At 40.0% G+C, this 26,039-nt stretch overlaps 1 protein-coding gene and 1 pseudogene across 1 annotated transcript; both read right to left on the bottom strand.

Annotated features, from left to right (window-relative positions):
* Window positions 1-7,056: 7,056 nt before the first annotated feature.
* Window positions 7,057-10,200, bottom strand: LOC137271697 (beta-porphyranase A-like; annotated as a pseudogene).
* Window positions 10,201-13,071: 2,871 nt separating this feature from the next.
* On the bottom strand, window positions 13,072-19,865 carry LOC137278346 (beta-porphyranase A-like). The gene is made up of 3 exons (XM_067810632.1): window positions 19,560-19,865; window positions 16,012-16,156; window positions 13,072-14,556 (listed from the first exon to the last, which is right to left on the bottom strand). Exons 1-3 carry the CDS (start codon window positions 19,785-19,787, stop codon window positions 13,091-13,093), a joined length of 1,839 nt encoding a protein of 612 aa, XP_067666733.1. The 5' UTR covers window positions 19,788-19,865; the 3' UTR covers window positions 13,072-13,090.
* Window positions 19,866-26,039: the final 6,174 nt, after the last annotated feature.

The raw sequence follows: 26,039 nt of genomic DNA, 5'->3' as shown, positions 1-26,039 counted from the left end.
ACCTGTTTACCACAAACAGAGCGTATGTGACGTCACACATGGCTGATGTGAACGTAGTGCCGAGACAGGTCGTGAAATAGAATGACATTATTTCCATGATGCTCTTGTTCTTATGATGCCGATGATAGATGTTACTGCTTAACGTCTGTATTCGCATGTTCACAACAGTGACCGTTTAATAGTCCCGTTTAAGAGCTACCGAACGTCAGAGAGCTGTAGGGACTATTGAGGCAGCAGGTTGGAGCTTCCAACGCGTCGCCAGGCATTATGGAACTCATCAGTTCATCTGACCACTATCAGCAGACAAACACCGTTGCTGACCACCTTCGTGGCGGACGTCCACGTGTAAACGTCACACTGGCAAGACCACTCCATTGTGACCTCTCATTTGACAAATTGCTTCATATCAGCTACCACAGCAGCACGTAAGAGCGTAGGAAGACACAGCAGACCCATTAGTGACATTGTCGCACGTCGCCATCATACTCTGGTTTACTTTGAGCACACGTTAGTTCACGTTTGACGTGCTGGACTGAACTGGGCGGCAGTCCATCGCAACTGGTGCAATGGATAGTGGCAGAACATCGTCGTCTCAGATGAAAGTCGCTTTTGTATCGTCATCTCAGAAGGCAGAGTGAAAATATGACGTCGTCAAGGTGAAAGATTCTCAGAACCAAGCGTTTTGGAGAGAGATCATTGAGGAAGGCATCCCCTCATGTTTTGGGGTGAAATAAGTTTGGGCGACATGTACAACATGTAATCTTTCAGACCAATTCGCACGGTCTTGGCAGGGGTGTTAATGCGCAGCCCTGCATCGACGAAGTGTTGAGACTAGTAATTCGTCCAGTTTTCTTTGGAAGACGTCATCTTGTTTTTCAACACGATGAAACGAGAGTGCACACTGCAAGACTGACACAGACATTTTTCCAGATCAACAACATTCATACAATGATTAGCCAGCTTTGATTTGAATCCCATCGAACGCCTCTGGGATGAGATGGAAAGACAAGTTCACCAACAGTAAGCACGCACAGATAACTTGCAACGACAACAACGGAATGTTGTTGACGCCTATAACAACATTCCCAACATGTCCATTCAACGTCAGTTCAACAGCATTGGGAGGTGATATGTTACTGATGCCAGTGGAGGTCACATCCGTTATTGACGTTAACGTGTGTTTCCCTTTAAGGTTTCCAAATTGATTTATTGGATTTTCCTGTCATGTGAAAAATAAACATACCAAGTGCTTTTTTCGAGGTATCGCTGTCTCTTTTGAAAGTAAAGTTAGTCCAAAAAATGCCATGTTTTATTCATTGTCAATACCTTCATTTCACACTATTCACGTGACTTTTGGTGGTGATTGTATATATCTCTGAGAGAGGGAGTGAGTTCAAAGTCACAGCGTCAATATTTCAGCCATATCGTGACAAACTTGGTGTCACACTTGAGACCATGTGGACTTACAGTACATTTGCTTCCTAGCTAGATATACACTTCAGCTGTTATCGATTTAGACACATCTATCCAAAAATTAAAAACACACAAATGTTACGATTATAGACAGTGGAAAGTTTAATGTACTTGTAATGTTTTTTGCGACTTACGTACCCTGTCAGGAGGACAATAATTTTACAGTACCTTAGCCTCCTCGATGATTCAGCCACTAACCATCTGAGTTACTAATTCAAAGTTCCAATCCTAAAATATTTATCTAATTACAAATCAGTTTAATAATAATGATAATAATAATTCTCATTGTTTACAAATGCAATGATTAAATGTGAACTGACATTATTATAAAGATCGTTCATAGTTCTTGATTTGAAATAGGTATCCCTTGTGATGGAATACTAAACACAGTCTATCGGGATGTTCTAGACAGTGATTCACAAGGGATGGAAAAGGAGGATCTTCGCCGTTCATAAAATAATCGTGAGTATATCATATATGGCCAACGCGACATGGTTGCATGACGACGTCTTCAAATCTGGACTGACAACCCAAGTGAGTGTAACCGATATGGTTTCATTGCATGTTAGTTATTGATACCTGCTAGGGTGTCATACTTCTTCTGCATCGGCGAGCTTTGTAATCCATGTATCGAATAAGAAGTGGCGTCACAGATTTAATTTGGCATTGGAGCAAAATCGTCCATCGTATTACCAGAGATTCCAAAACGATTTGGTAAGCAATAGATCACGATGTCGCATTGGCCAATAAGATCATTATACAATTCAATAGTTTCTATTAAGAGTGGATGTAATATTCATCGTCACATCGGCAATATTTCATATCATGAGAACAATTAATAATTATATTCTAAATCACAAAAATTAGAAACTAAAACTCAGCTGACGACAAACAGTAACACCACTAGTGTATCACAGATAGCCATATAAAACTAGCAACTAAATCTTTAACCAAAACATTTAACCAGAAATAACTACACAAAGTAAAATGAGGCTATAGACTGCTAGCAACTGAAGGTAGGTCACCATGCCAGAGACAATGGGAACGTATGGTAGATTTGCTTCCTGCATGGACCCTAGATGGATTTACACCACCAGCTTCAGCTGTTAGCAATTTAGATACAGTAAGCCATAGATTATAAAAAGGCATATACGCTACGACTAAGAACATGGAAAGTTTGAATTTACGAGGGATGTTTTGGGACTTACGTACCATCTTAGGAGGGCAATAATTTTACGGTAATTTAACCCCCTTTGAGGATACAGCTAATGACAATCTATATATGTTACTAATTTAAACGATATTCTAATCTTACGATATTTGTCTACTTATAAATCAGTTAACAAATGTACTTTTTAAGAAAATGCAATAATTAAATAAAATCAGCCATTGCATTACCGATCAAAGAGTTTTGGGCAGAAGAAACAATTTTGAGCTAGTTTCGGTCGACACATTCGCGTTGACACAGGGATGACGTTTAAGCTAACGTAAAGAAATTATTATTTTCTACTGCGTTGGGAACAACATATACAAGGGATAGATACAGTAGGTATTTAGCCAATGTGAAGTTCTGCTTTCCAAAAGGTGACTTACATGAAACCACTCAGCTATCTCTTTGGAGTGACATGGCCTTCGGTCTACAAAAAATGGGGATGTTCCAAATGTAACGTGCTTTTTGATTGGTTGGATATGTCGTCTACCTTCCACAACTCCTGTTGGAATTCTATTAGAGAGCATTCTCTAGAATTAGGTAGAATTCCTTAAACTGTTACCTGACAATGAATGTATGGAATACCCGAAGGGTCAAAATAGTCGTACAAAAGAACAGCTTTATTACATACCTATACGGTATCATCGAGAGGAGTTAAGGTAATGTAAAATTATTCCCTCCTGAGAGGGCACAGAAGTCCTGAAACATTCACTGCAAATTTAAACTTTCCACTGATTATAAGCGTAGTATATATGTATTTTTATTTTCTGTCTAGATGTGTCTAAATTCCTAACAGCTGAAGTGATGGTGTAAATCCAGCTATCGCAACAGAATGGTGTAATACACAATCGCTATCGAAATAGCATGCTGCAACAGGCAGTCGGTATCGCAATAGTATGCTGCAATAGGCAATCGCTATCGCAATAGCATGCTGCAACAGGCAATCGGTATCGCAACAGCATGCTGCAATAGACAATCGCTATCGCAATAGCATGCTGCAACAGGCAATCGCTATCGCAATAGTATGCTGCAATAGGCAATCGCTATCGCAATAGCATGCTGCAACAGGCAATCGCTATAATAAATATATTTGAGTCGTATATGCTTTTAATGCAGATATTATTTAACCTCATCCCCTTGGTAGTCCGTTAAGTGTCATAAAGGGAAGTAAGATTGTGTAATAGATATAAACAGACATGCTCCCCAATGTGAATTGATACAGATATTTCGAATATACAAATATAGCGTGAATAGTTAAGAAACAACGACTTGATATTCAGCTGTGGGTGTGAATGAGCGAGTTTAGATTTACAATAACCCAGCAATATCACGGCGGGGGATACCAGAAACAGGCTTCACACATTGTACCCAAGTAGGGAATCAAACTCGGGTCCCCGACGTGATGAGCGTTGGCTGCCACGAAGAAGTTTGGCAGTCTGCAGTATTCCAACTATATGGAGACGATCTGTAAATATTCGAATCTGGACCAGACAAACCAATGATCAAAAGCATAAGCATGGATATACGCATTTGGGATACAGTGACATGTGTCATTTAGCGAGACTGACCAACCGGTCCCGTTAGTCGCCTCTTACGACAAGCATAGTCGCCTTTGGTGGGAAACATGGGCTGCTGAAGACCTATTCTACCCCGGTTCTTTACGAGTCTCGTAAGAGGCGACTAACGGGATCAGGTGGTTAGATTCGCTGGCTTGGTTGAATCATGTCATCGCCTCACAGATGCGTATATTGTCTGATTCAGACTCTATTATTTATATACAGCTGAAATATTATTGAGCGTTAAACAACAAACGTAAAGTTAGACCATATGTAAAATATGGTTAAGATTGGTGTAGTGAGGGGATTCCACTCCTAGCAGACCTCCAAATAGTCGGAATATTGTTGAGTGCTGCGTTAAACAACATCCTTCAAATCGTTTAAATCCCCCTACCCCAGCTTCTTGCTCAATTCGTTGTTCCCTTATATTGTGTCGTTCAGGACCGGTACATCCCTCACTGTTAGACATTACTATGTGCGTCTATGTGCAAAATGTGCTTTAGGGTCTTTTACGAATTAGAAATCCATGCATCGTAATAATTCTCCATGCAAGTGTAATAATAATGCATGCACGAGCACCATATTAATCATGTGTACTTTGCGTACGGGTAACAACCTCTTGATCTCTCAGTGGGCGGGTATCTTGGTGACTCATGGCTCAAGTGATTCACACACTGAGATATGGATATGAACAGAAATAATACTTTGATGTGCATACTTTTCCCATTTTAACTGGCGCATTCAGCATGCACACTGCACAGTGTTTGTAAACAGTGAGTGACTGAGTATGGCTTTACGCCGTTTTTAGCAATATTTCAGCAATATCACGGCGGGGGACACCAGAAATGAGCTTCTCACGTTGTGCCAGTGTGCGGAAATTCCTGGGTCTTTGACGTGACGAGCGAGCTCTTTAACCACTAAATTACTGTCGGAAATAGAAAAAAAACAACCCTATTTCACCCCGTTTATCTCTACAGTTTATCTAGCTGATATGTGAAAGTATAACACATCTGTTGAACTAAGTTCGACCTAACTACAGTTCGAGTGGTAGGGAGATAGGAAACGCGAAAAAAGACTTTACTGAGAAGAGATTAGTGCGACTTATTTGGAAAAGGACATGACTTTATGCAAATTTTTATGTGATAACATTCAATTCAATTTTAAATTTTGAAATTAGACTTATCTTCATTATAACGTATAGCTGACGTAACAATATTAACTTTAATGCTGAAACTATGAAGGATGTAGCTACCACTGAGCTCACTACTGCTGTGAAGAGAAACAGGACGATGGTCGGACTGAGGGATAGCGATATCAGCTAAGATATGATAATCCTATAGGGGAATTCAAGTAAGGAAGTACACGGCATGCGCTAACACATATAACAATATCCAGTCCTGTCGATCTTCGGGTGGTCATGCCACCTATATATTTTGAGACATTTAAAACGATGCTTTTCTGTGGGTATCAGGTATCATACTCCTTTACATAGCTTAACATACATTCATGAAAGAAAGGCACGGAAGATCTTAATCGATAGATGAGACAAAAACATCTTTGAGATGACCCTTTGAGGGCTGCACGAATAACAGCCTAGCAACTGTCTTTTTATTTTTTCTATTTCCGACAGTACTTACCACAACGCCCCTGTAAGAGACTGGCTGGAGAGACAGGCTGAAAACATCAGAGTTGTCACTTCCTGATGTTTCACTTTCATGTAGGTAACGTGCAAAGCTTTGGACCTGATTTACGGATACACGTTATACACACGTTCAATTATGGACTGCGTAATTATTGAGAAATTATTCAGTGCGGCTGCTATTTCATCCGAATTCGCTGGTGACGGACGCACTATGACCAGTATGATCCGAGAACGGCTTCAGTACGGGTCCAACCTTTTACGACACTTCGTCCAGTAGACAGATAACGAAGAAATAGTGGTATGTTTGTCATCAAATATATGATATTTGTTCACACAAAGTTTCAATCATCCAGTCAAATGTGTTTCTCCACTATCTTGACTTTTGCACTTAATGGGATTTGTTTCAACTGCAGATCTAAAGCTGGCTGTCCTCTTCCAGTGACATTTGATATTATTCTACTAAATGAATTTCAAATCCAAATACGATGAAAAGATGAAATTCAGCACTTGGATCTATCTATCTGATCAGTGATTTAGAGAGTAACGTTGCTTAAAGCGGAGATTATATACAACTGGTCACAATCTGTAGCATGTCTCAGGATTCGCACCATTTCTAAATATTCCATAAATTACATCTCCGATTTTGTGTATAATTTTAAGCTGGGTACTAGCAGGAGAATGAGGGAGGGAATTCTGAAGCAATATTCCAAGAACATCACACAGGGGATACCTGAAATGGGTTTCATACATTGTACCCACGTGGGGAATCGAACGTGGCGAGCGGACTGTTTAACCACTAGGCTACCCGACCCCTCCACCATACTAGCCACCGTGTGAACTTCACCACCAATGTGTGGATGAGTTTAGTTTTAACACTGTTCCAGATATATGGCGGCGCTGTGTAGTTAGTCGAATCTGGACCAGATATCCTAAAGGCATGAACATCGGTCTTCGGATGCGAAAATGTGGCCAACCTTGTAAGTGAGCCTGTTCACACGATCAGTCAGCTCTTACAACAAGGTAAAGACCATTTCCAGCCTGGTTCTTCACACGTCTCTACTAGCATGGACACAAACTGGATCGCTCATATATATATATACTTCAACGGCTTCAGTACGGGTCCAATCTTTTACGATATATATATAAACAAAAGCTACACGGATATGATAAATGTTTTATTGAAGTTTCCCTGCGACCAGTGCCACAGACGTCACGTGTCCTCCGTTCCCAGCAAATGTCATGGAGACAGTGTTTATTGACTGTACCCGACCTTCAGGAACCCAGAACTCCCAAACCTGCCACTGCGTTTTAGCGTCAGGGCTATCAGTATCGAACAGCATGTATGTGGATGGTAGTTTGAACCCATTGAACGTGACACTGAGTGGTTTGCCATTTGTGTTCTTATTGCGAGTCACCCCAACTCTCAACAGCGCAGAATGGTAGCCAGAGCTTGGTACACTGATTGTGGTCTGTGCCTGGCCGTTGCTGATGGGGATTATCATGTTCTTGCCATAGTATGTGTTTTCATTGTTGGTCCTCACGCCTCCGAAGTTGTAGCTAGTTTTGAACTTATATAAGCAGGTAGATTCCCCAGGGAGGCTAACCGTCCCGCTGGTGGAAAAATGGACATTCGAATGCATTGCTGGCTTACCTTTTTCATACTGAATACAAGTTGATTCACCAGATGTTGGATTAATCCACCCGTTCTTAAAATCCAGGCTGACCTTCTGTGATGATGTGCCATAGTTGTGGAGAAGGATCGTCTTCTCATTGTTGTTTGGATCAGCCAGAGCCAGGGAAGCAACCTGTCTCTGCCATCCCGAGTACTGGCTGGTGACCCTAAGGAACTTGTGATTATTATACATGTATTTCCAGAACTTGAAGAATTTGGTCATTTCAGTCTCTTGACCATTCTGAGTAAACAAGGACCAGTTGAGGCTGGTGTGTCCAGGACGTTGTTCATTGGACAGTATAAACACAATGGCCCTATCTATAAACTCTCTAAGGTTAAGGAAGGTGAACATGTACCCATTTGGTTGGTATATGGTTGCAAAATCTATCAAGCCACTGGGGGACCATTTGTCTATGCCCATAACTCGATCCCTTCCATACTCACTGATAATGATGGGAACAATTTTACCCTTCTTGATATGCGAATAATTTTCTATCATGTCAACCGCAGCAACAAATCGAGCCTCATTGAAGCCAGTGAAGATGTGATTTCCCCCTGAAACTCGAAGTTTATTGTAAGCATGGAATGAGAAGAGTCCAGATGATCCAAAGACATGTCCAAAAACTCGGCCGTTTTCTTCCACAAACGGAAATTGTCCATATCGCCTATCTGAAGGCGGTATCCAGAATATGTGGGACCTCCGACCTTCATCCCAAAGCGTGACTTCAGCTTTTGGGCAACGATGCGGTGGAAGTCAACAGCAGTCTGGTCAGACAGGAATTGCCAGTCAGTATTTGGTTCGTTGATGACTTCAAATATGTGTGGGATGTGTCCATTTGTGTAGTCCTTGGCACTCTGAACCATCAGCGACACAAACTCTGATGCAGCGTCCAGGTTGTTTGGAAACTGGCCCTGATGTTGAGATCTGTCCATCCACTTGGGCCAGCGTGTACCTGATTGAAACAATATTCCTTCAACATCAACCAGGTGTAGAATTGGCAAAACAGAACGAAGTTTATTACTGCGCTTGAGATGGGCTGTGTTTGAAAAGGCAAAGAGGTATTTGATACAGTGCAGTTTGCAGTTATACTTGCTGTACCCGAAAAAAACATTCATGTAGTTATATTTCTTAGTTTGTCCAACATTCCGGAATAAACCTACCAATACTTATGCACGTTCACCTGTGATGGGCCTTTTCACTTTATGAAGATAATTCAGAATTCAGATAAGGTTTATATTTAAGAGGAAATTTTCGTTACGTTGATCGTGTTGGAATATCTTGAGGCTACATGTGGGATTGCACATTTGAACGATAAAGCTAACAGTCTGTTAAACAATCTTATCTGTGCAGGTATGTTTCTAGTATGGCGATCTACTTTCAATACCCAGGGTTTATATTGTACTGTCCATATAGTGCTATTAGTTTTAGCTTTCCACGCTAGTTTTAATTTAAACTTTGATATTCTGGTGGTTTTATTGTCCTTCGTCGACAGTTTGTTTTCAATAATAGACATATATTCCTTTTGTATGTCAAGAATGTTCCCGTCACGATATGGCTGCAATATTGCCGATGTGACGTTAAATATAAACAGAATTACTCACTCTATGAAGGTATCTATACCTGTGTCTACTTATTTTGTGAATCGAAAACAGTATAAACACCATGATATATAAGAACTGCCTTTATATGAACTGTAAAGTGTTTTAGAATTCAAAATACAAAATGACAAGTGATATGGAGATGTTTCCACCTCTCAGAGTCAGATCAAGGTTGAGAATACTGATGAGTTGATAGGGCGGAAGTCGCCATTCCACTTGCGTGTAAAGGCATAATTAATACCTTTCCCCATAATAATACCACCAGCATTTGGGTAAACTACCATAGAATCCCCGGAAAATAAGATATCCTACGAATATCCTACGAATATCCTACGTACAACTTGTAATTGATACCAGTTCGACAAAGACTGACAACACCGACAGTTCTCGGTATAAATGTTTGACATTCTCATGCATGTGTGACACTGTGTCTTTAATATGGTCTCACATTAACTTTGTGTGAACTTTAGAGTTTCCGATTTCCAAATAAAAGATGGCAAGACACGTGTAGACGTATTCAGATTTCAGAGTAAACATGAAGAGTGGTCGGTTCAGAATGGTACTTTAAGTAAACAGCTCTGTTCCGTTGATAAGTACTGGTTCAGGGTCTCCTTTGTCCCTTTGTTTGGCAACATAGAAAACAAATGGTGATTTCAGCGCTGTGATCGCAATCGGTAGCAGCCGTATATTCTTGTAAAGATTCAGGTCGTTTTGTCCGGTCTCAAGGACACACTTCTTACTATCTGACGAGGACCAGTTCACTAACATAGTCTAACAGATAGAGGCTTGTCCAAAGTGATGTACTTACATTTTCAAAGAAATGGTCATTTATGTCTCTGTTCAGCCAACGTCCAGGCGGAGTTCCTAGAGATTTACAATGAGGGATGAGACTGAGTCGGTCCAGCCCATTGTGTTTGTTCCATCTGTCGGCCTCATAATGGACTCTACCTCCTTAGGAACGCCATTCGTTGTAGATGGTGACGGTCGTATCCGACAGCACCGTGTGCCCCAGCAGCAGAATGTGCACCACCTGTCCGAGGAATATCATTTTCAGAAAATAAACTTGTGTTATATATAAGCTTATATATAGAGCGATGACATGCCTGTATGTGGGAAAACGATCATCTGTTAACATGTCTGCAGACACTGCACACAGCTATCAAGGTTGGATTGTCCGACGTCTTTTTAAACAGTGAGAATTTATGCCTCGTAGAGTGTTCAGTTTGAATTTGGGGAGGCATGGGAGGTTAAACACAAAAGTACACTAGCCTTCTAAGGTTGTTGTATAACTTTAGCAGTTGTGGTAAGTGTCAGCTGGTCGGCTTGGCGTACAGGCATGTAATGCGGTTGGTTTGTTGTTTAATGCCGCACTGTGCAGTATTTGAGCTATATAGCAGCGGTCTGTAATTAATCAAGTCTGGACTTACACATTTCAGTAATCAATATCAGAAACGTCAGTCCACGCAATTGGGATACGATGATATGTGTCAACTCTGTCAGCCAGCCTGACCACCCGATCCCGTTAGTCGCCTTTTATGACAAGCATGGGTTATTGAAGATGAATTCTTTCCAGGATCTTCACGGGTACATGTAATGTCAGTAAGTATCTAACCAATGGGTGTTTTGGCGCATACAACCTATTACAGGTTTTTATTACAGGCACAGTGTGCGATTTCATGAGGAAGAGCTGACACAATGCATTTCTTTAGCGTATAAGTGAGTGTGTATTGGCCATTGATCCTGAATCATTGAACCATTGAACAGTGCGCGTCCATCTTTCTCTATGTTCTGTACTGATGCTATGGCTTTTGGCGTGTAGACTTAACATACATCACTCGGGGCTCGATCGAGGCAATTGTCTCAAGTTGGATTTGGCAAGAAGGTAGTCTCCTCGTTCAAGATACACACAGCTTATCAGGATGGGCTGTCGTGACTGCAGATAAACAGTATGTGTCATAATGTGTAACTCTGCATGCAACACTAATGCTACTAGATATGTCAAAATGAGAAAAAAGGTCTTTAATTTTCTGCGGACGTGAAGGCACATAAGCAGAAAATGTATGAATAACAGAAAATTTGTGCGGTATTTTCAAGCTACGAATAGAGATGGTGTAGCGTACGGAATGGAAGTAACAAGTAAAGAAGTATGAAACATTCAGGGTACTTTTTAAGGAGGTGCTCCTATCAAGTCGGTGCATGGTTATATTTCAGAGGCTAGGTGAATATTGCTTTCCTCGGGTTAGGAGACAGTGATGTTTACTGTGAAACAATGTTCCAGTTGCAATTGTATGGACGCGTGAAGATCGGTGTTCGAATTGATCTTCAGTAACCCATGCTTGTCGTAAGCTGCGACACTCACAGTATACCATAGCATGTCTCTCATCTCACATATTGAATCATGTTGCAAGACGTCAAGCTTCTCGTGATGTCTCCAGATGATTCAGTGATCAACATCATGAGCATCGGTCAATGCACTGGGATACGATATGTGCAAACTTGCAGGCGCACATTTTTTGCGCGTACATATCTTGATGTTCAGGCATGATATGAAATGTCGCTGCGAGGAATCCATGTTAAATCATCCGTTGCATTGTTTCTGTCGGCAGTAATATACAGAGAGTCCGGGTTGCATCGCTTTGACGATACGACAACAAATTATCTCTCAGAATTAGGTTCCTTGTGGATTGTAAACAATGCACAGATGATTAAAATCATGTGTAGTGTAAGCGAGTGAGTTAAATTTTAAATTGCCCCCTCCATGTCTCAAATAGAAAACTCAAATAACCTACTTTTTACCTGAATGCTAAGTAAGTAGCTATTGCAAATTTAATATATGTCTTAAGCGATTACAAGATTACATATTGTGTTAATGATGTAGTATTTTATTCCCTGCATTTAAGAGGTATTTTCATCCTTTGACCCTTTTAGTAACCCCTATGTCAAGTGACACGCCGATGCCCGAGTAACATTTCACTTTCTTCAATTAGCCTAACGTATTTTACTCAATGGCCCAGTTCAATGTTTTGTTTGTTAACTGCTCATGTAAAACCCACAAAATGAGGTTTTGTTGATAATATTCATTTTCAATATATAATTTAAACTCTCTTTGAAATCAAACTCTTACGTTTACGTCTGTAGTATGTTATTTCATAGGGGTAAAGGCTCTCTATACTCAACCAGAAGCTAGCCATCGTCAAGTACCATTTCCCACGATAGACAGTCGTTCCAAGAAGAGAGTGAGTCCAAAACTGTATATAATTTTGACATTTAAAGTAGCAGATATTTATAAAATCGACTCGTCTGATAAGCTGTATGGTCGTGGATTATGACCCCTATGTCATTTGGTCATGAGACATTATATTTTACTGACATTTGAATCATTTCTTAACTTGTCGAATCGAGACCACTTTCATCGTATTTACATCATCACATCGAGAAAGATTTGTGTTTGTACAAATGAATGTATCATGTTTAACTTCCCTTATATTTAAGTTCATAATTACCATAATGTGAATTATCTGTACATTCTCTATGTCCCTACATGTGATATATGAGAATAAAGTTCTTCTTCGTTAATACAGGGTCTGGTCAGTGTTAAACCGGATCTTCACGGGTATATCGCTGTGCAACCTCAGCTGGAAATCTGCTAGAATTACCAAGGCTTTTACCAAATGTCTTATCTTGTCTAACATTCACTTTAGCAATGATTGCTCAAGACCGGTTGTATATCAGCATCCTGATACGACTGTATTGAATTTTGGAATATTCTAAAATCAGCTAAGTTCTTCATTACTGCCACTTCATTATGTATGAATCTTTTCTGTTTACTTCGACCTTTCTTTATGTAAGAGATCTATGGTTTGCAGGTCTGAGCAAAAAGTATCTACATGTCTCAGAATATTCAAATCAACAGCTTGTGTTCTGGACGAGGATTTTATCTAATGAAATTTTCCAACAACCAGTGCCACGGATGTCACGTGACCACCGTTTCCGTCAAACGTCATGCTGACTGTATTTGACGTGTGGACCTGTCCTTGAGGCACTTTGAACACCCACACATTCCATTTTGTTTTTCCGTCAACCTTCATGGCATCAAACAGCATGTAACTTGAAGATAACGTGTGGCCATTGAAGACAACGGCCTTGGGCTTTGCATCGGCATTCTTGTCGCGGCTAATTCCTACTCTAAGATATGATGAATGGTATCCGGAGCTGGGTAGATCGATGGTTGTCTGTGCACGTCCGTTGCTGATAGGGATGATAATTTTCTTGCCATAGTATGTGTTCTCGTTGTCCGTGCGTATTCCATTAAAGTTGTAGCTAGTTTTAAACTTGTAGAAGCATGTTGACGATCCAGGCAGACCGACGGTGCCATGCAGCTTAGACCTGTCGAAATGGTAGTTGGCATGAATAGATGGATTATCATTTTCGAACAGAACACATGTTTCTTCGCCCGTGGTAGGGTTAAGCCAGTTGTTGGGAAAGTCCAGTTTTACATTCTGCCATTTACTCCCATAGTTGTGGAGTAGAACCACCATCTCTTTGGTGCGAGGATTGGCTAGGGCAAGAGGTGAAACAATTCTCTCCTGTCCATCGTACTGACTTGAGACTCGTAGAAATTTTTGATCACTGATGAAGTTTTTCCAAAACGTGAAGAATTTCGTATTTTGAAGAGGATGACCATCCCTGGTAAACAATGAGTATCGAAGGGCAGTATGGCCTCGAAATTGTTCATTTGAAAGGAGAAATACGGTAACTCTGTCGATAAACTCTCTCAGGTTAAGGAAAGTAAACATGAAGCCATTTTCTTGGTATATTGTTTCAAAGTCCGTCATTCCATTTTCAAAATTTGGGCCAAATGATTTCAGGTTACCCAGACCTAATCCAAATTCAGTGTTAACTAACTGAACGTTCTTTCCTTTTTTGATATATGAATAATTCTCCACCATGTCAAGAGAAGCAACCAGACGAGCTTCGTTAATTCCAAAGTAGGTGTGATTTCCACCTGATATATGCAGATAGTTGTAGGAATGGAAAGAGAAAAAGTCCAAGTGATCAAGAGACATGTCCAGAAACTTCGCAGTTCTCTTCCATGAGCTGAAGTTATTTTCGTCTGATTTTCGTAATGCCATACTAGTGTACGATGGTCCGGCAACTTTCATTCCAAATCTTGATTTCAGCTTGTCGGCCACGGCTCTGTGAAAGTCTACATTAGTTTGTGGGTCAATAATATCTTCGTACCAGTCAGGTTCATTGATGACCTCAAATATGTGGGGAAGGCGACCTCCTGTGTAGTCCTTGGCACTCTGAACCATCAGCGATACAAACTCTGATGCAGCGTCAATGTTGTTTGGGAATCCGCCATGATGATGAGACGTATCTATCCAGGCGGGCCAGCTCCTACCTTTATGGGAAGACCATATGCAGTGATAGAAAATGTACGTCAAACATCAAACATTGTCACCGTATGTTGGACATCTTCAAAGTTAAATAAGCGTATGTGAATAGTTACATTGTAGACATTTAGAACTCTTTCGCCATCGGTACTCTGCTGCCAACTGATTAGGACGCGTACTTCAGACGAAGGAAAGAAAATGAACATTAAAACACGCAGTTTATCCTTTGGCACGTTACATCCGTTCCATGACGGCCTTGTCAAGTTTACAATAAGTTTATCAGGGTATTTATATACCTCTTGAAAACATTTAGCGGCATTACATACCTTGTATGTTCCAGACCATGTCGGGGATGTTATTCCCATAGTTAGCTAGTTGTTGCATGTACATTTAGAGGCATTACATACCTTGTATGTTCCAGACCATGTCGGAGATGTTATTCCCATAGTTAGCTAGTTGTTGCATGTAGATTTAGAGGCATTACATACCTTGTATGTTCCAGACCATGTCGGAGATGTTATTCCCATAGTTAGCTAGTTGTTGCATGTAGATTTAGAGGCATTGTAACATACCTTGTATGTTCCAGACCATGTCGTGGATGTTATTCCCATAGTTAGCTAGTTGTTGCATGTACATTTAGAGGCATTACATACCTTGTATGTTCCAGACCATGTCGGAGATGTTATTCCCATAGTTAGCTAGTTGTTGCATGTAGATTTAGAGGCATTACATACCTTGTATGTTCCAGACCATGTCGGAGATGCTATTCCCGTAGTTAGCTAGCTGTTGCACGTACATTTAGAGGCATTACATACCTTGTATGTTCCAGACCATGTCGGAGATGTTATTCCCGTAGTTAGCTAGTTGTTGCATGTACATTTAGCGGCATTACATACCTTGTACGTTCCAGACCATGTCGGAGATGCTATTCCCATAGTTAGCTACTTGTTGCATGTACATTTAGCGGCATTACATACCTTGTACGTTCCAGACCATGTCGGGGATGTTATTCCCGTAGTTAGCTAGTTGTTGCATGTACATTTAGCGGCATTACATACCTTGTATGTTCCAGACCATGTCGGGGATGTTATTCCCATAGTTGGCTAGTTGTTGCATGTACATTTAGCGGCATTACATACCTTATATGTTCCAGACCATGTCGGGGATGCCATTCCCGTAGTTAGCTAGCTGTTGCACGTACATTTAGCGGCATTACATACCTTGTATGTTCCAGACCATGTCGGGGGTGTTATTCCCGTAGTTAGCTAGTTGTTGCATGTACATTTAGCGGCATTACATACCTTGTATGTTCCAGACCATGTCGGGGATGTTATTCCCGTAGTTAGTTAGCTGTTGCATGTACATTTAGCGGCAGTACATACCTTGTATGTTCCAGACCATGTCGGAGATGTTATTCCCATAGTTAGCTAGTTGTTGCATGTACATTTAGCGGTATTACATACCTTGTATGTTCCAGACCATGTCGGAGATGTTATTCCCATAGTCAGCTAGTTGTTGCATGTAATACGTGAATGACTTTGACTGAAGTGCGTGGTCCTGAAGATAGGTGGGGTCTGGATAACCATGGTGACTTGTACTTTGGGGCCACTGAATAAAAAGTGACAATGAAATAATAACCATTATCTGGTCCAGACTCGATAATGTCAGACCGCCGACATGAAAGTTGATTTTTTCTGAGAGTGGCGTGTAAGTAAAAAATCTTTCACTCTACTGCGGTTACCTTATTTGCTGGCGTGGTTTTCTGCTTAAAAGACCATTGAAATATTTCATGTTTCACCCACCCATGATGTCATATGAGACATACAGTGTTCCCAGAAATTATTGAGAAAATCTTTGTTTTTTTTCTAATGATGCTAATATTGGAAAAAGGGCTTTCACTATGCACTAAGCATACCAAACAAGGGAGACAACTCTTGAAGGCTTAGAAGGCAGCTCATTACGCCAAGAGTTATCTCCCTTGTCTGAGCAGACGGCTTCCTGTGTTGACATGGGAGAATTTACAGCAAGAGAGAAAAGAAAGCTCATTCTAGATGATTTTGAAAGGGGTGAGGCTGATGCTAAAGTGTTAGCTTGTAGACATGGTATTCCTCTGTCTACAGTATACAGAACTTTGAAGAATATTCAAACAGGAACCGGGATAGAGCACAAAGCAGGGGCAGGTCGGCCTAGGAAATTCAGTGTTGTGGATCGCCGAAGACTTGGGCAGATTGTGAGTAGGGGCAAATTGAAAAGTGTTGAGAACATCAGAAATGAAATGATTAGCAGAGGATGTCCTCAGGTATGCAATGAAACAGTTAGTCAGGAATTACAGAGACTGAATTGGGTGAAAAAACGTGGAATTCCCTCGCCGTTGATGAAAGATGCACAAAAGGAAAAACGTTTAAACTGGTGTCGGGCTCATGAAAATCAAGATTGGGATAATGTTTTCTTTTCGGATGAAAGTTCTGTTTGGCTTTTCCCTAATTGTGTGAAAATTTGGACCAAAGATACTGTCAAACCTATCTACCAGCGACCAAAACATAGCCCGAAGTTTCACATGTGGGGTGGCATATCGGCTCGCGGAGTGACGCCATTGTGTGTTTTCACGGGAAACTTGACAAAAGAAAGATACGTTGACATTCTAAATTGTCACCTTCTTCCGACAGCACAAACATTGTATGAAGATGATTGGATTTTCCAGCATGATAATGAGCCAAAACACACTGCGCGCTACACAAAACAGTGGTTGTCGGGCGAAAATGTTCAAGTTTTAGACTGGCCCAGTTACATCCCAGACCTAAACCCAATTGAGAATGTGTGGGGAGTCATGAAGGACAGAATAAACCAAAAGGGACTGAGAAATATTGAAGATATGAAGGCCGAGGTGGTCCAATATTGGGATACCCTGTCACACGATTACCTACAAACTTTGGTGGGTAGTGTGCCTTGGCGTATTCAGGCATGCATTGCTGAGCGAGGAGGTCTAACAAAGTACTAAAACAAGACTGAGACTGTAAAAGGATGATGTTTTAACATGTTTATGTAAGTAAAACGCCAGAGGTTAATAAACGTAATGAGTTACATGACGCAACATGATTCTCAATAATTTCTGTGAATACTATATATTGTTGAAATATGAAGACTTCAAATTATCTAAGATACAGAAATGTGTGCCAGATACATCAACAGTTTACTTACGATCGCCTATCTTGGCGAGGGCTAATAGCATATGATAAGCAAGAACCTGAATTCCAAACAATAAAACCTAAAGATCTACTCTACAGATATAGTGAGTGGGTTAAAATTTAGATTGACATCAGTAGTATTTAAGTCACAGAGACTACAAATGTTTTTGGTATGCAACATATATATTTTGTTATTTTAAAAAGAACCACCACCCACCCCCCACCCACCCAAAAAAGGACCCCCAAAAAATCAATTAAAAAAACAAAAACAAAAACGAAAGAGAAAAAAGCAAACAAACCAAATACAAATAAAACCAAAAACCAAAAAAATATAAATAAAAAATACAAAACACCGAAAACACCCATAAAAACCACCAAAACGAAAAACAAAAGCAACCCCCAGAAAAAAAAACACACAAAAAAACCACAAAAAAAAAAAAAAAAACAAAAAAAAAAAAACAAAAAAAAAAAAAAAAAAAACAAAAAAAAAAAAAAACAAAAAAAAAAACAAAAAAAACCCACAAAAAACAAAAAAAAAACAAACAAAAAAAACAACAAAAAAAAAACAAAAAAAAAACAACAACAACAAAAAAACAACAAAAAACAAAAAAAACAAAAAAAAACAAAACAAAAACAAAAACAAAAAACAAAAACACAAATACCCAGACATCAATGAACGGTAAAATATACTGAGTCAAAAGAAAATTCACATTCTTTAGGCCACTATAAAAGAACAAGAGATGGTAAGATGGTTATATTGTTATAATTGCATTGCTGAGATCTGTGTGATATACTCCATACACTGACAGTGCCACAACTAGTTCCATTAGGCTTCACTGCCGTTCCAAAAAATGGGTATACAAAATGTCAGATCACAAGGATAAAAATTCAAATGGGGATTGGCAGCCCGCAACCGATTTCGAATGGTCTGTTAGGACAGTCGACCTCTAAACATCGCAACCCTTGTTCGTGTAGCCGGCAGAAATCTGTCACGTAGGTGACGTAGGACGACTTGACAGTCTTCAGCTCGTGACGTCACACGTGGACGACCCGACCTTGGCCAATCAGAAGTGGTGCCAGTTTGTTGTAGACGACCTCGCAAGTCATACACAGTACGACGGGTTCATCACATTGCTCTTGTGACGTTAATAACTGATCATCCCGCTTGCAACATGCCAACGGCACGTTCACGTTGCACATTTGACAATGGTGGCATTTAAAGTACCGTACACATACAAATGAAGAAAACTTCGATGCGAAGATCACGTGATCGACTGCACGTGGAAAACCTGAAATTAACGCCATTTGCACGACGATTGGATAGGTTTGAGTGTGCTTTGCTAACGTTTTTTTCTAAAGTCGAAATATAGGGATCCCATTTCGGATAGAAAGATGTATCATCAGAGAAAAAATACTATTTTCTTTTAAAATTACATTTTATGAAGTTTTATTTTTGAATCAGTATAAGTAGACTGTGAAAGATGTTTTCTTTATGTCTTTTAGAAGCATTTAGAAGTTGTCATAGATGACCAAGATATTTTAATCGATTTAAACGTCATCGTTTTTTCAATGTTTCGGAATCTTTACCTGATGAAGGCATCTACCGCAATCCCGAAAGCTTAAGTCCCTAAAATATCTTCGTTATCAAAGATGTTGCTTTAAAACTAGTATGGAACCATAAAATATATCATGATATGTAACAATACAATAGAAACCAGGCTGTTGATGATCAGCAACTAAAGGGATATTACTATGCTAGGGACCATGCGGAGTCACAGTAGTTTGGCTACCTTCACAGAATATGATGAGGTTTACTTTGTACGTACATTTGTAAATAGCTGCATGTCTCTGTTCACCCAACGCCCGGCAGCCGTTCCAATAGCCTTACACTTTGGTATTAGGTTCACGTGGGTGAGACCATTGATTTTGTTCCATCGTTCCACTTCATAATGGACACGTCCACCCTGGGAAAGCCACTCGTTGTAGATTGTGACAGTTGTGTCAGAGAACGTCGATCCCCACACCAGTAGGGTGGAAAGGAGCTGTAGCAACATTTTCCTGCGGTATTTTGACAGTTCTGTTGACTAACATGAGCTTATAAATATACCATTCAAGGTTGTAATCAACACGTGAAAGGAGCATGTGGCATTCGTCAGGTGAAGTTTAGAGCGTGTAATCAAGATAAGAGCAAACGATATTAGTCGGTAACTCTCTTGGCAGTCTTTAAAACCAAACTCGCGCGCTAAAGAAGTGAATGATAAATATATCGTCACAAATACTTGAAATATCATAAACGTTCATATTGTTAAGTGCTATCTTATCCCGTTTTGTCCACTCTACACTAGTTCTGCCTGGATTCAAACTGATTACATTCCAGCGAGTTGCTGGTAGAACAGCCAGGTAATCAACAAGCGTGTGTTGTGAAGATGGGGTCATCTCAAAAGCCCCGTTATCTTGTTATCACTTGAGATGTTCAATGGGAGTCAGTGTTGCCACTTTCAGAAGACGCTGTTGTCTGAATCGGTGTCGCTGTCGTCAGTCACCCTGATGACGACTGGCTTGATGGTGGCATGTTCCAGTCCACTTTGTTCCCAATAATGTCTTTCTATTTCATTCTCAACTTTCTCAACGCATTTTTGCCATGGTTCCTGCGTGATGGTGTCTATTGACTGTTGAACAATCCTCTGTACATCCGAAGTTTGAATGTTACATTTTGCATGCCAACATCTGATTTCATGATACACCAAATGAGTTCTATTGAGTTTAAATCGCAATGATTGGGTGGCAATCGCAAAACTGAATGAACTTGTTCTGTAAGGTACTCATCAACCTTAAAGACAGATGTGGTTTTGTCTGACTTTATGGTGTCATACAGAACAGGTTTGGTTGTTTATTCTGGATATGATATTGCTTTGTTTTGCAACCATTCTATCCTGTCCCCCTTCTTACTGTTAGATGTTTGGGCCTTTGTATTAGGTACTTGAACGCCATGACGTGGAGCGTTATCCATGACAATCAGACTTTTGGGAAGGGGGTGTGCGGTGTGTGTGTTTTCCTTGAAGACTAGGGAGCAGCCAGGTAGGAATCCCTGACTCTTGCAACCAGCATGGAGGACAATCAGTCGCTCTCCCTTACCAAGTGGTAATTTTCTGGCACAGGAATCTGAAGAGGAGCTAGCGAACCATAGTGTCCCTGTAGTATGGGAAGCATTTACCCATGTTTCCAAATATACAGGCTCGTAACCTTCTGTACGTTTCTTTCGAATTGTGCGTAAGTACTGGTTTCTTAGTCGAGCAATATCAGACCTCTCGCACAGTGCACGTCTATTTTCTGAGCCTACTTTTTTGTAACGGAAACCAAATTTGTGAAGCAACTTCTATAATATTTTGATATAACCAAAGAATTATTTGTCTCCATATGCTTTTTCAGAATACACAGAGAGACAAAGGTATTTTGTTTATATAGAGACTTAATGGCGTTTCTAACCAGCTGTTGTTGAAATACATCGACTTTCTCACGTCGTGTGGGTTTTGAGACGGTCCCCTCAGTTGTGTCGTGCAGGTGGAATCGGTACAGTTTTTCAAGATAGTTTTTAACTTCCCTTCCGTCATCCCAACAGCACGTGCAGTTCGTAAACGATACTTTGCCAAAGCATATTGGGGCTTACCCCTTTCACCTTCGTTTTTTAAAAAGTTAAATACTTCGCAAATAATCGACTTAGCATCATGTGGTAATCTCATTGTTGCAATCACGAATGTCTGGTTTGCCGATCAAAATCACAAGTGTCAATTTCACATGTGCACCTTGCCCACCCGGTTGTTCTACCAGCAAGAGGCCCCCTCAATAGCGAAAGGTGACAAGAAAATGATTATCGTTTGTTAAACAACGTTTATATTCGGGTGTCCCAAATTATGAGACACATCATCAGAGTTCGTCTGTTGATTTCATGTGGCTGTGCAAAATTTGGTTTTGATGCAATTATTAGACTTTGTGTTAGTGAGCAATTCATCGGTCTCAAATGGAATCAAACAGACTGTAAATGGCGTTGCAAAGTTGTAATGTAAACAGTTTTTGTACGAGGCATTTTCTCTTCTGAAATTTGTTGGTGCAACTGAAGTACTTGCATGACACCAAAAATATGGCTCATTTAAATTTGCATCGGAAATTCAAAATTAACATTATTCACAATTGTCTGAGATTTGAATGCATGTTTTCGGGGTCTACGTTTTCACTGTTCCTTGTATCTGTAACAAAATATAAGGTGAATGACTTTGGATTTTATTATTATTTCAATTCAACACTAGAAATCGGCTTCGCACGTTGCAAGGGGAATTAAACAAGACCTGAGAGCAAATGATCTACATGCTTGGATATGCCACTTGACCACAAAAAACTGAATATATACCTTTAATTATAGAATTCAAGGCTTTGTGTCATAAATGCAATTTAAGAAACAAATACCTATAAACTTTAGTCCAAATCAGTTAACACTGAACAGTTAAGTCAGTGTGGAAATAAGAAACCTGACATGGAGTCCCGCGAGTGAGAACTTCTTTGGTCAATAAAATGTAATCCAACTTATCTGAATTTTTTCAGGTGCACTTTTCAGTGGAACATGCTTATGCATTCACCAAAGTAACGCACACAACTTGGAATATTTGACAAGGTTGATAAGACAAATAAGGATCTTTTTTTAACAAACCTTTCAGGAACATCTAATCTTACAAAATGTGGGCAAATAATAATAAATAAATACATTGCCAAAATCACTCTGATGATCACTTATGATCTCGATTATTCGCGCTGATACATCCCGAATATTCCAAGTGAAACATGTGGACAATGTATGTACTCTGGATAGACGGGATAGGTTCTTAAAGGCTACGCTACATACATTGTTGCAATTCCTGTAACAGATATAAGACGATAAGCTGGGATCTAAAGTACACATTTGACATATCTCTTTGTGGTGTCTTGAGACAAGTATTCAAATGATGATTTTCAAAATGGTTTTACAAGAAAGCGTTACGCTGAAAGATACCATCGTGAGTGTTGACTCGATGGGTGAGCTGGCTAAAGCACCAGGCTTGTGATCCAGTGAGGTTGAGGTGTCGGGATCGAGCCCACCTGTGATCGGGTGTGAAAACCTTGGAGTCAGCTCTGTGTGCAGACTCTTTCCGTGGTTTCTCAACCCCTAGTGTATAGTACACAACCCTGTGCACCTAAATGACCCCCCGAATCTGTTGGTATGACCAGAAAATATGTCTCGCTTGCATCCCAACTACACTGTCGTCAGGGTCACCATTGTTCTCTGTCAATTGCCCTTGGTTTGGTACCTCCTGATCTCTTGGTGCAGATCAGGAGGGCGCCCTGGTTTCTCCACCGGAGGCACAACCCTTCTGACACTCTGGGTAATGCAAACTATATTACTTATGAGGAGTCACTTAGATAGCACACCACCACCACCAACAACAACAACATCAACATCATCCTGTAACATGACAGAATAATCTAAAGAAGTAGGTTGTGCCATAAGGACGTTTTTAAAGTGCCCACAATTTACAATGAAAGCACAGGTTTGTTGGAGAGTGATTTTGCGACATTTCAAGTGTCAACACTATTGCATCATAACACCAAGCTCACGTACTCACCTACTCGACGTACATGACCACAGATAGTCGTAAGTGTCACACATTAACATTAACTTACGACTATCTTAGCGCTAAGAGGGCTCCGGAAATCTAGCCCCATGTTTGCAGTTGAACATATGTTAATTGTCTGGGGCGTTATTTACTTTGTGTATACAATTAATGAATTCATAGATATTATGTAGGTTCATCCACCCGAGTATCAGTACTGTAAAGAACCATGCAAAGGGTGACATTTGCTTTGGCACCAACAGTGCCCCTAGATCAAGTGGCATCGCAACCAGTAATGGATCGTCATTGAGGAAGCCTGGTTGGATCTGTTTTACATTAAAAACAAAGATAGAATCAGTCGTAAAATCTGCACAAGAAACAACCACTACTCGTTAGCCAGACGAAGCAGGGAAAAAGGACTATATGTTATCGTGGCCACTGCAGGCAGTGAGGACATATTTGGAGGTTACAAGAACAAGAAACAAAGAACACAAATTCTGTTTTCGAGCTCATACGTGACATCGTGTTGATAGTGGGATATCTTAGATCTGTGCTAAATGCCAAACGTGGGTTGTCCTGACTTTAATAAATATAGATAATTCAGTTAAAAAAATATTATATGTCACCATAACGAAAATCGATTCTATCCTCCATAACTGTGAGTTTACCCAAGGAAACAGTTTACAGGTACAATGAAAAGATACTAGGAAAATGTGATTGTTGCATATTGCATGTGTGAATGAGATGACTTACAGCCTGAGAGAGTTACATGATGTCGTCTGACACCCGTTCCTGGCTCCATGGATTCTCACATGCATTCGTAAATGTCATCAGAGTGAGTGAGTTTAAAAAGTCAGATTGGCATTACTTCAGCTTTGACTTTGACAAATTAGAAATTCATAAATTAATGTACTCAAATCATAAATAGACGAAGAACAGAATTAAGACTAGCATTTAACTGTAAACTTAACAAAAGCCACGAACGATACAATATGTAAAAACGGTCCACAGATCACTAGCAGCTGGAGATAGGACAAATACACAATACCAAGGAGAGTATGGAGTGTTTTCATATGATAACTGACCTACTATATTGAGGTATAACTGCTACCAGTGTCAGATCATATGTACATGTATAAAAGAATAATGATAAAACAGGGCCCGTATTAGAGACATTATTGTCTATTGTATTTATTTTAGGATATTTATATAGCGCACATATCCACCCATTTAGTACACGCTCAAGGCGCTGGTATTTTCCCCTCGATCACTAGATGCTAATCTCAACGGCACATCGTATTATCAATCTCAACTCAGCGGGGATCACACAACTATTGCCACCACTAGGCTTACCGAGTGAATGCGATTTTCTCATCCTTATGAGGTACCAATTGACAGTTCGATCACCATGCCTTCGCATCAACATATGTTGTGTGCATTGTAGACAGTTTCTGTATCTCATATCTGACTTACACGTGTCGACGTATCAAAAATATAATCCCTCAAAGATATGAAAATTGGGGCACTAAGCTTATGTCTTATGACGCCAGTTTTGAAACCTTCAGCCTTTTGCGATGCCTTTAAAGTTGTTGTAACCAAATCGGGATGCATTTTTTCAAATGTAATGTTAGCACTATTACAAAGTCTTCATAGTAAGCCCTGAAAATCTCTGGAACTCACAATGTCTGGGTGAGTGAGTGAGTTAATATTTTACGTCACATCGGCAATATCTCAGCCATATCGTGACGAGAACAACTAATATCAAAATCAATTATATGTCTAGTATAAAACCTGTCAACGACGGACAGTAAAACAACTAGAATATCACAAATGGAATTAAAACTAGCATGGAAAGTTAAAAACAACATCACCATTTGGACAATACACTATAAAATCAGGCTATAGATCGCCAACAACCGAAGGTAGATCACCACACTAGGGACCATGGGGACTTACAGTACCTTTGCTACCCACATGGACCCTAGTTGGATTTACACCATCCCTTCAGCTGCTGGCGAGTGTACAATATGCTAGCCAAAATTAAAACAACAGGAATACTACGATTAAAAACCCTGGTAGAATTAAATTTACTATCAATGTTTTTGGACTTACGTACCCTCTCAGGAGGACAATAATTTTACAATACTTCAACCCCCTTTGAGGGTACAGCCACTGACAATTCTAGTTACGAATCCAAACTAGCAGTTATTAAAATACATCTTTTTACAGAAACATATTACTCAAAATTCAATCAAAAAATCAATTTCTTTTAAAAAACCAAGAATTAAATGAAAACTAACGCTGCTAAAAAGATCCTTCATTGTTTTAACTGTAAAATACATATCACTTGTGATGGAGAATTCAACACAGTCAAGCAGGATATGCTTTACCGTGACTCTCTCATCACAAGGGATACAAAATGGAGGATCCTCACTTTTTAAGAGGTACGCATGAGTATATCTAGTGTGGCCAATACGACATCGTCGTATAACCTCTTCAAATCTCGACTGACAACCCAAGTGGGTATAACCAATGTAAGGTTTTATCTCATGTAATTTATTTATACCTATTTGGGTTTCCCACTTCTTCTGCATCAGGTCACGGAAATAACACCTAATGGTGGCTTTGTAATCACTGTAAGGAATAGGCAGTGGGGTCACAGATTTG

The sequence above is a fragment of the Haliotis asinina genome, chromosome 1 (genome assembly GCF_037392515.1).
Source record: "Haliotis asinina isolate JCU_RB_2024 chromosome 1, JCU_Hal_asi_v2, whole genome shotgun sequence".
NCBI classification, from domain to species: Eukaryota; Metazoa; Mollusca; class Gastropoda; order Lepetellida; family Haliotidae; genus Haliotis; species Haliotis asinina.
The sequence above is the reverse complement of the archived record's forward strand: the minus strand, read 5'-3'. Positions and strand labels throughout refer to the sequence as shown.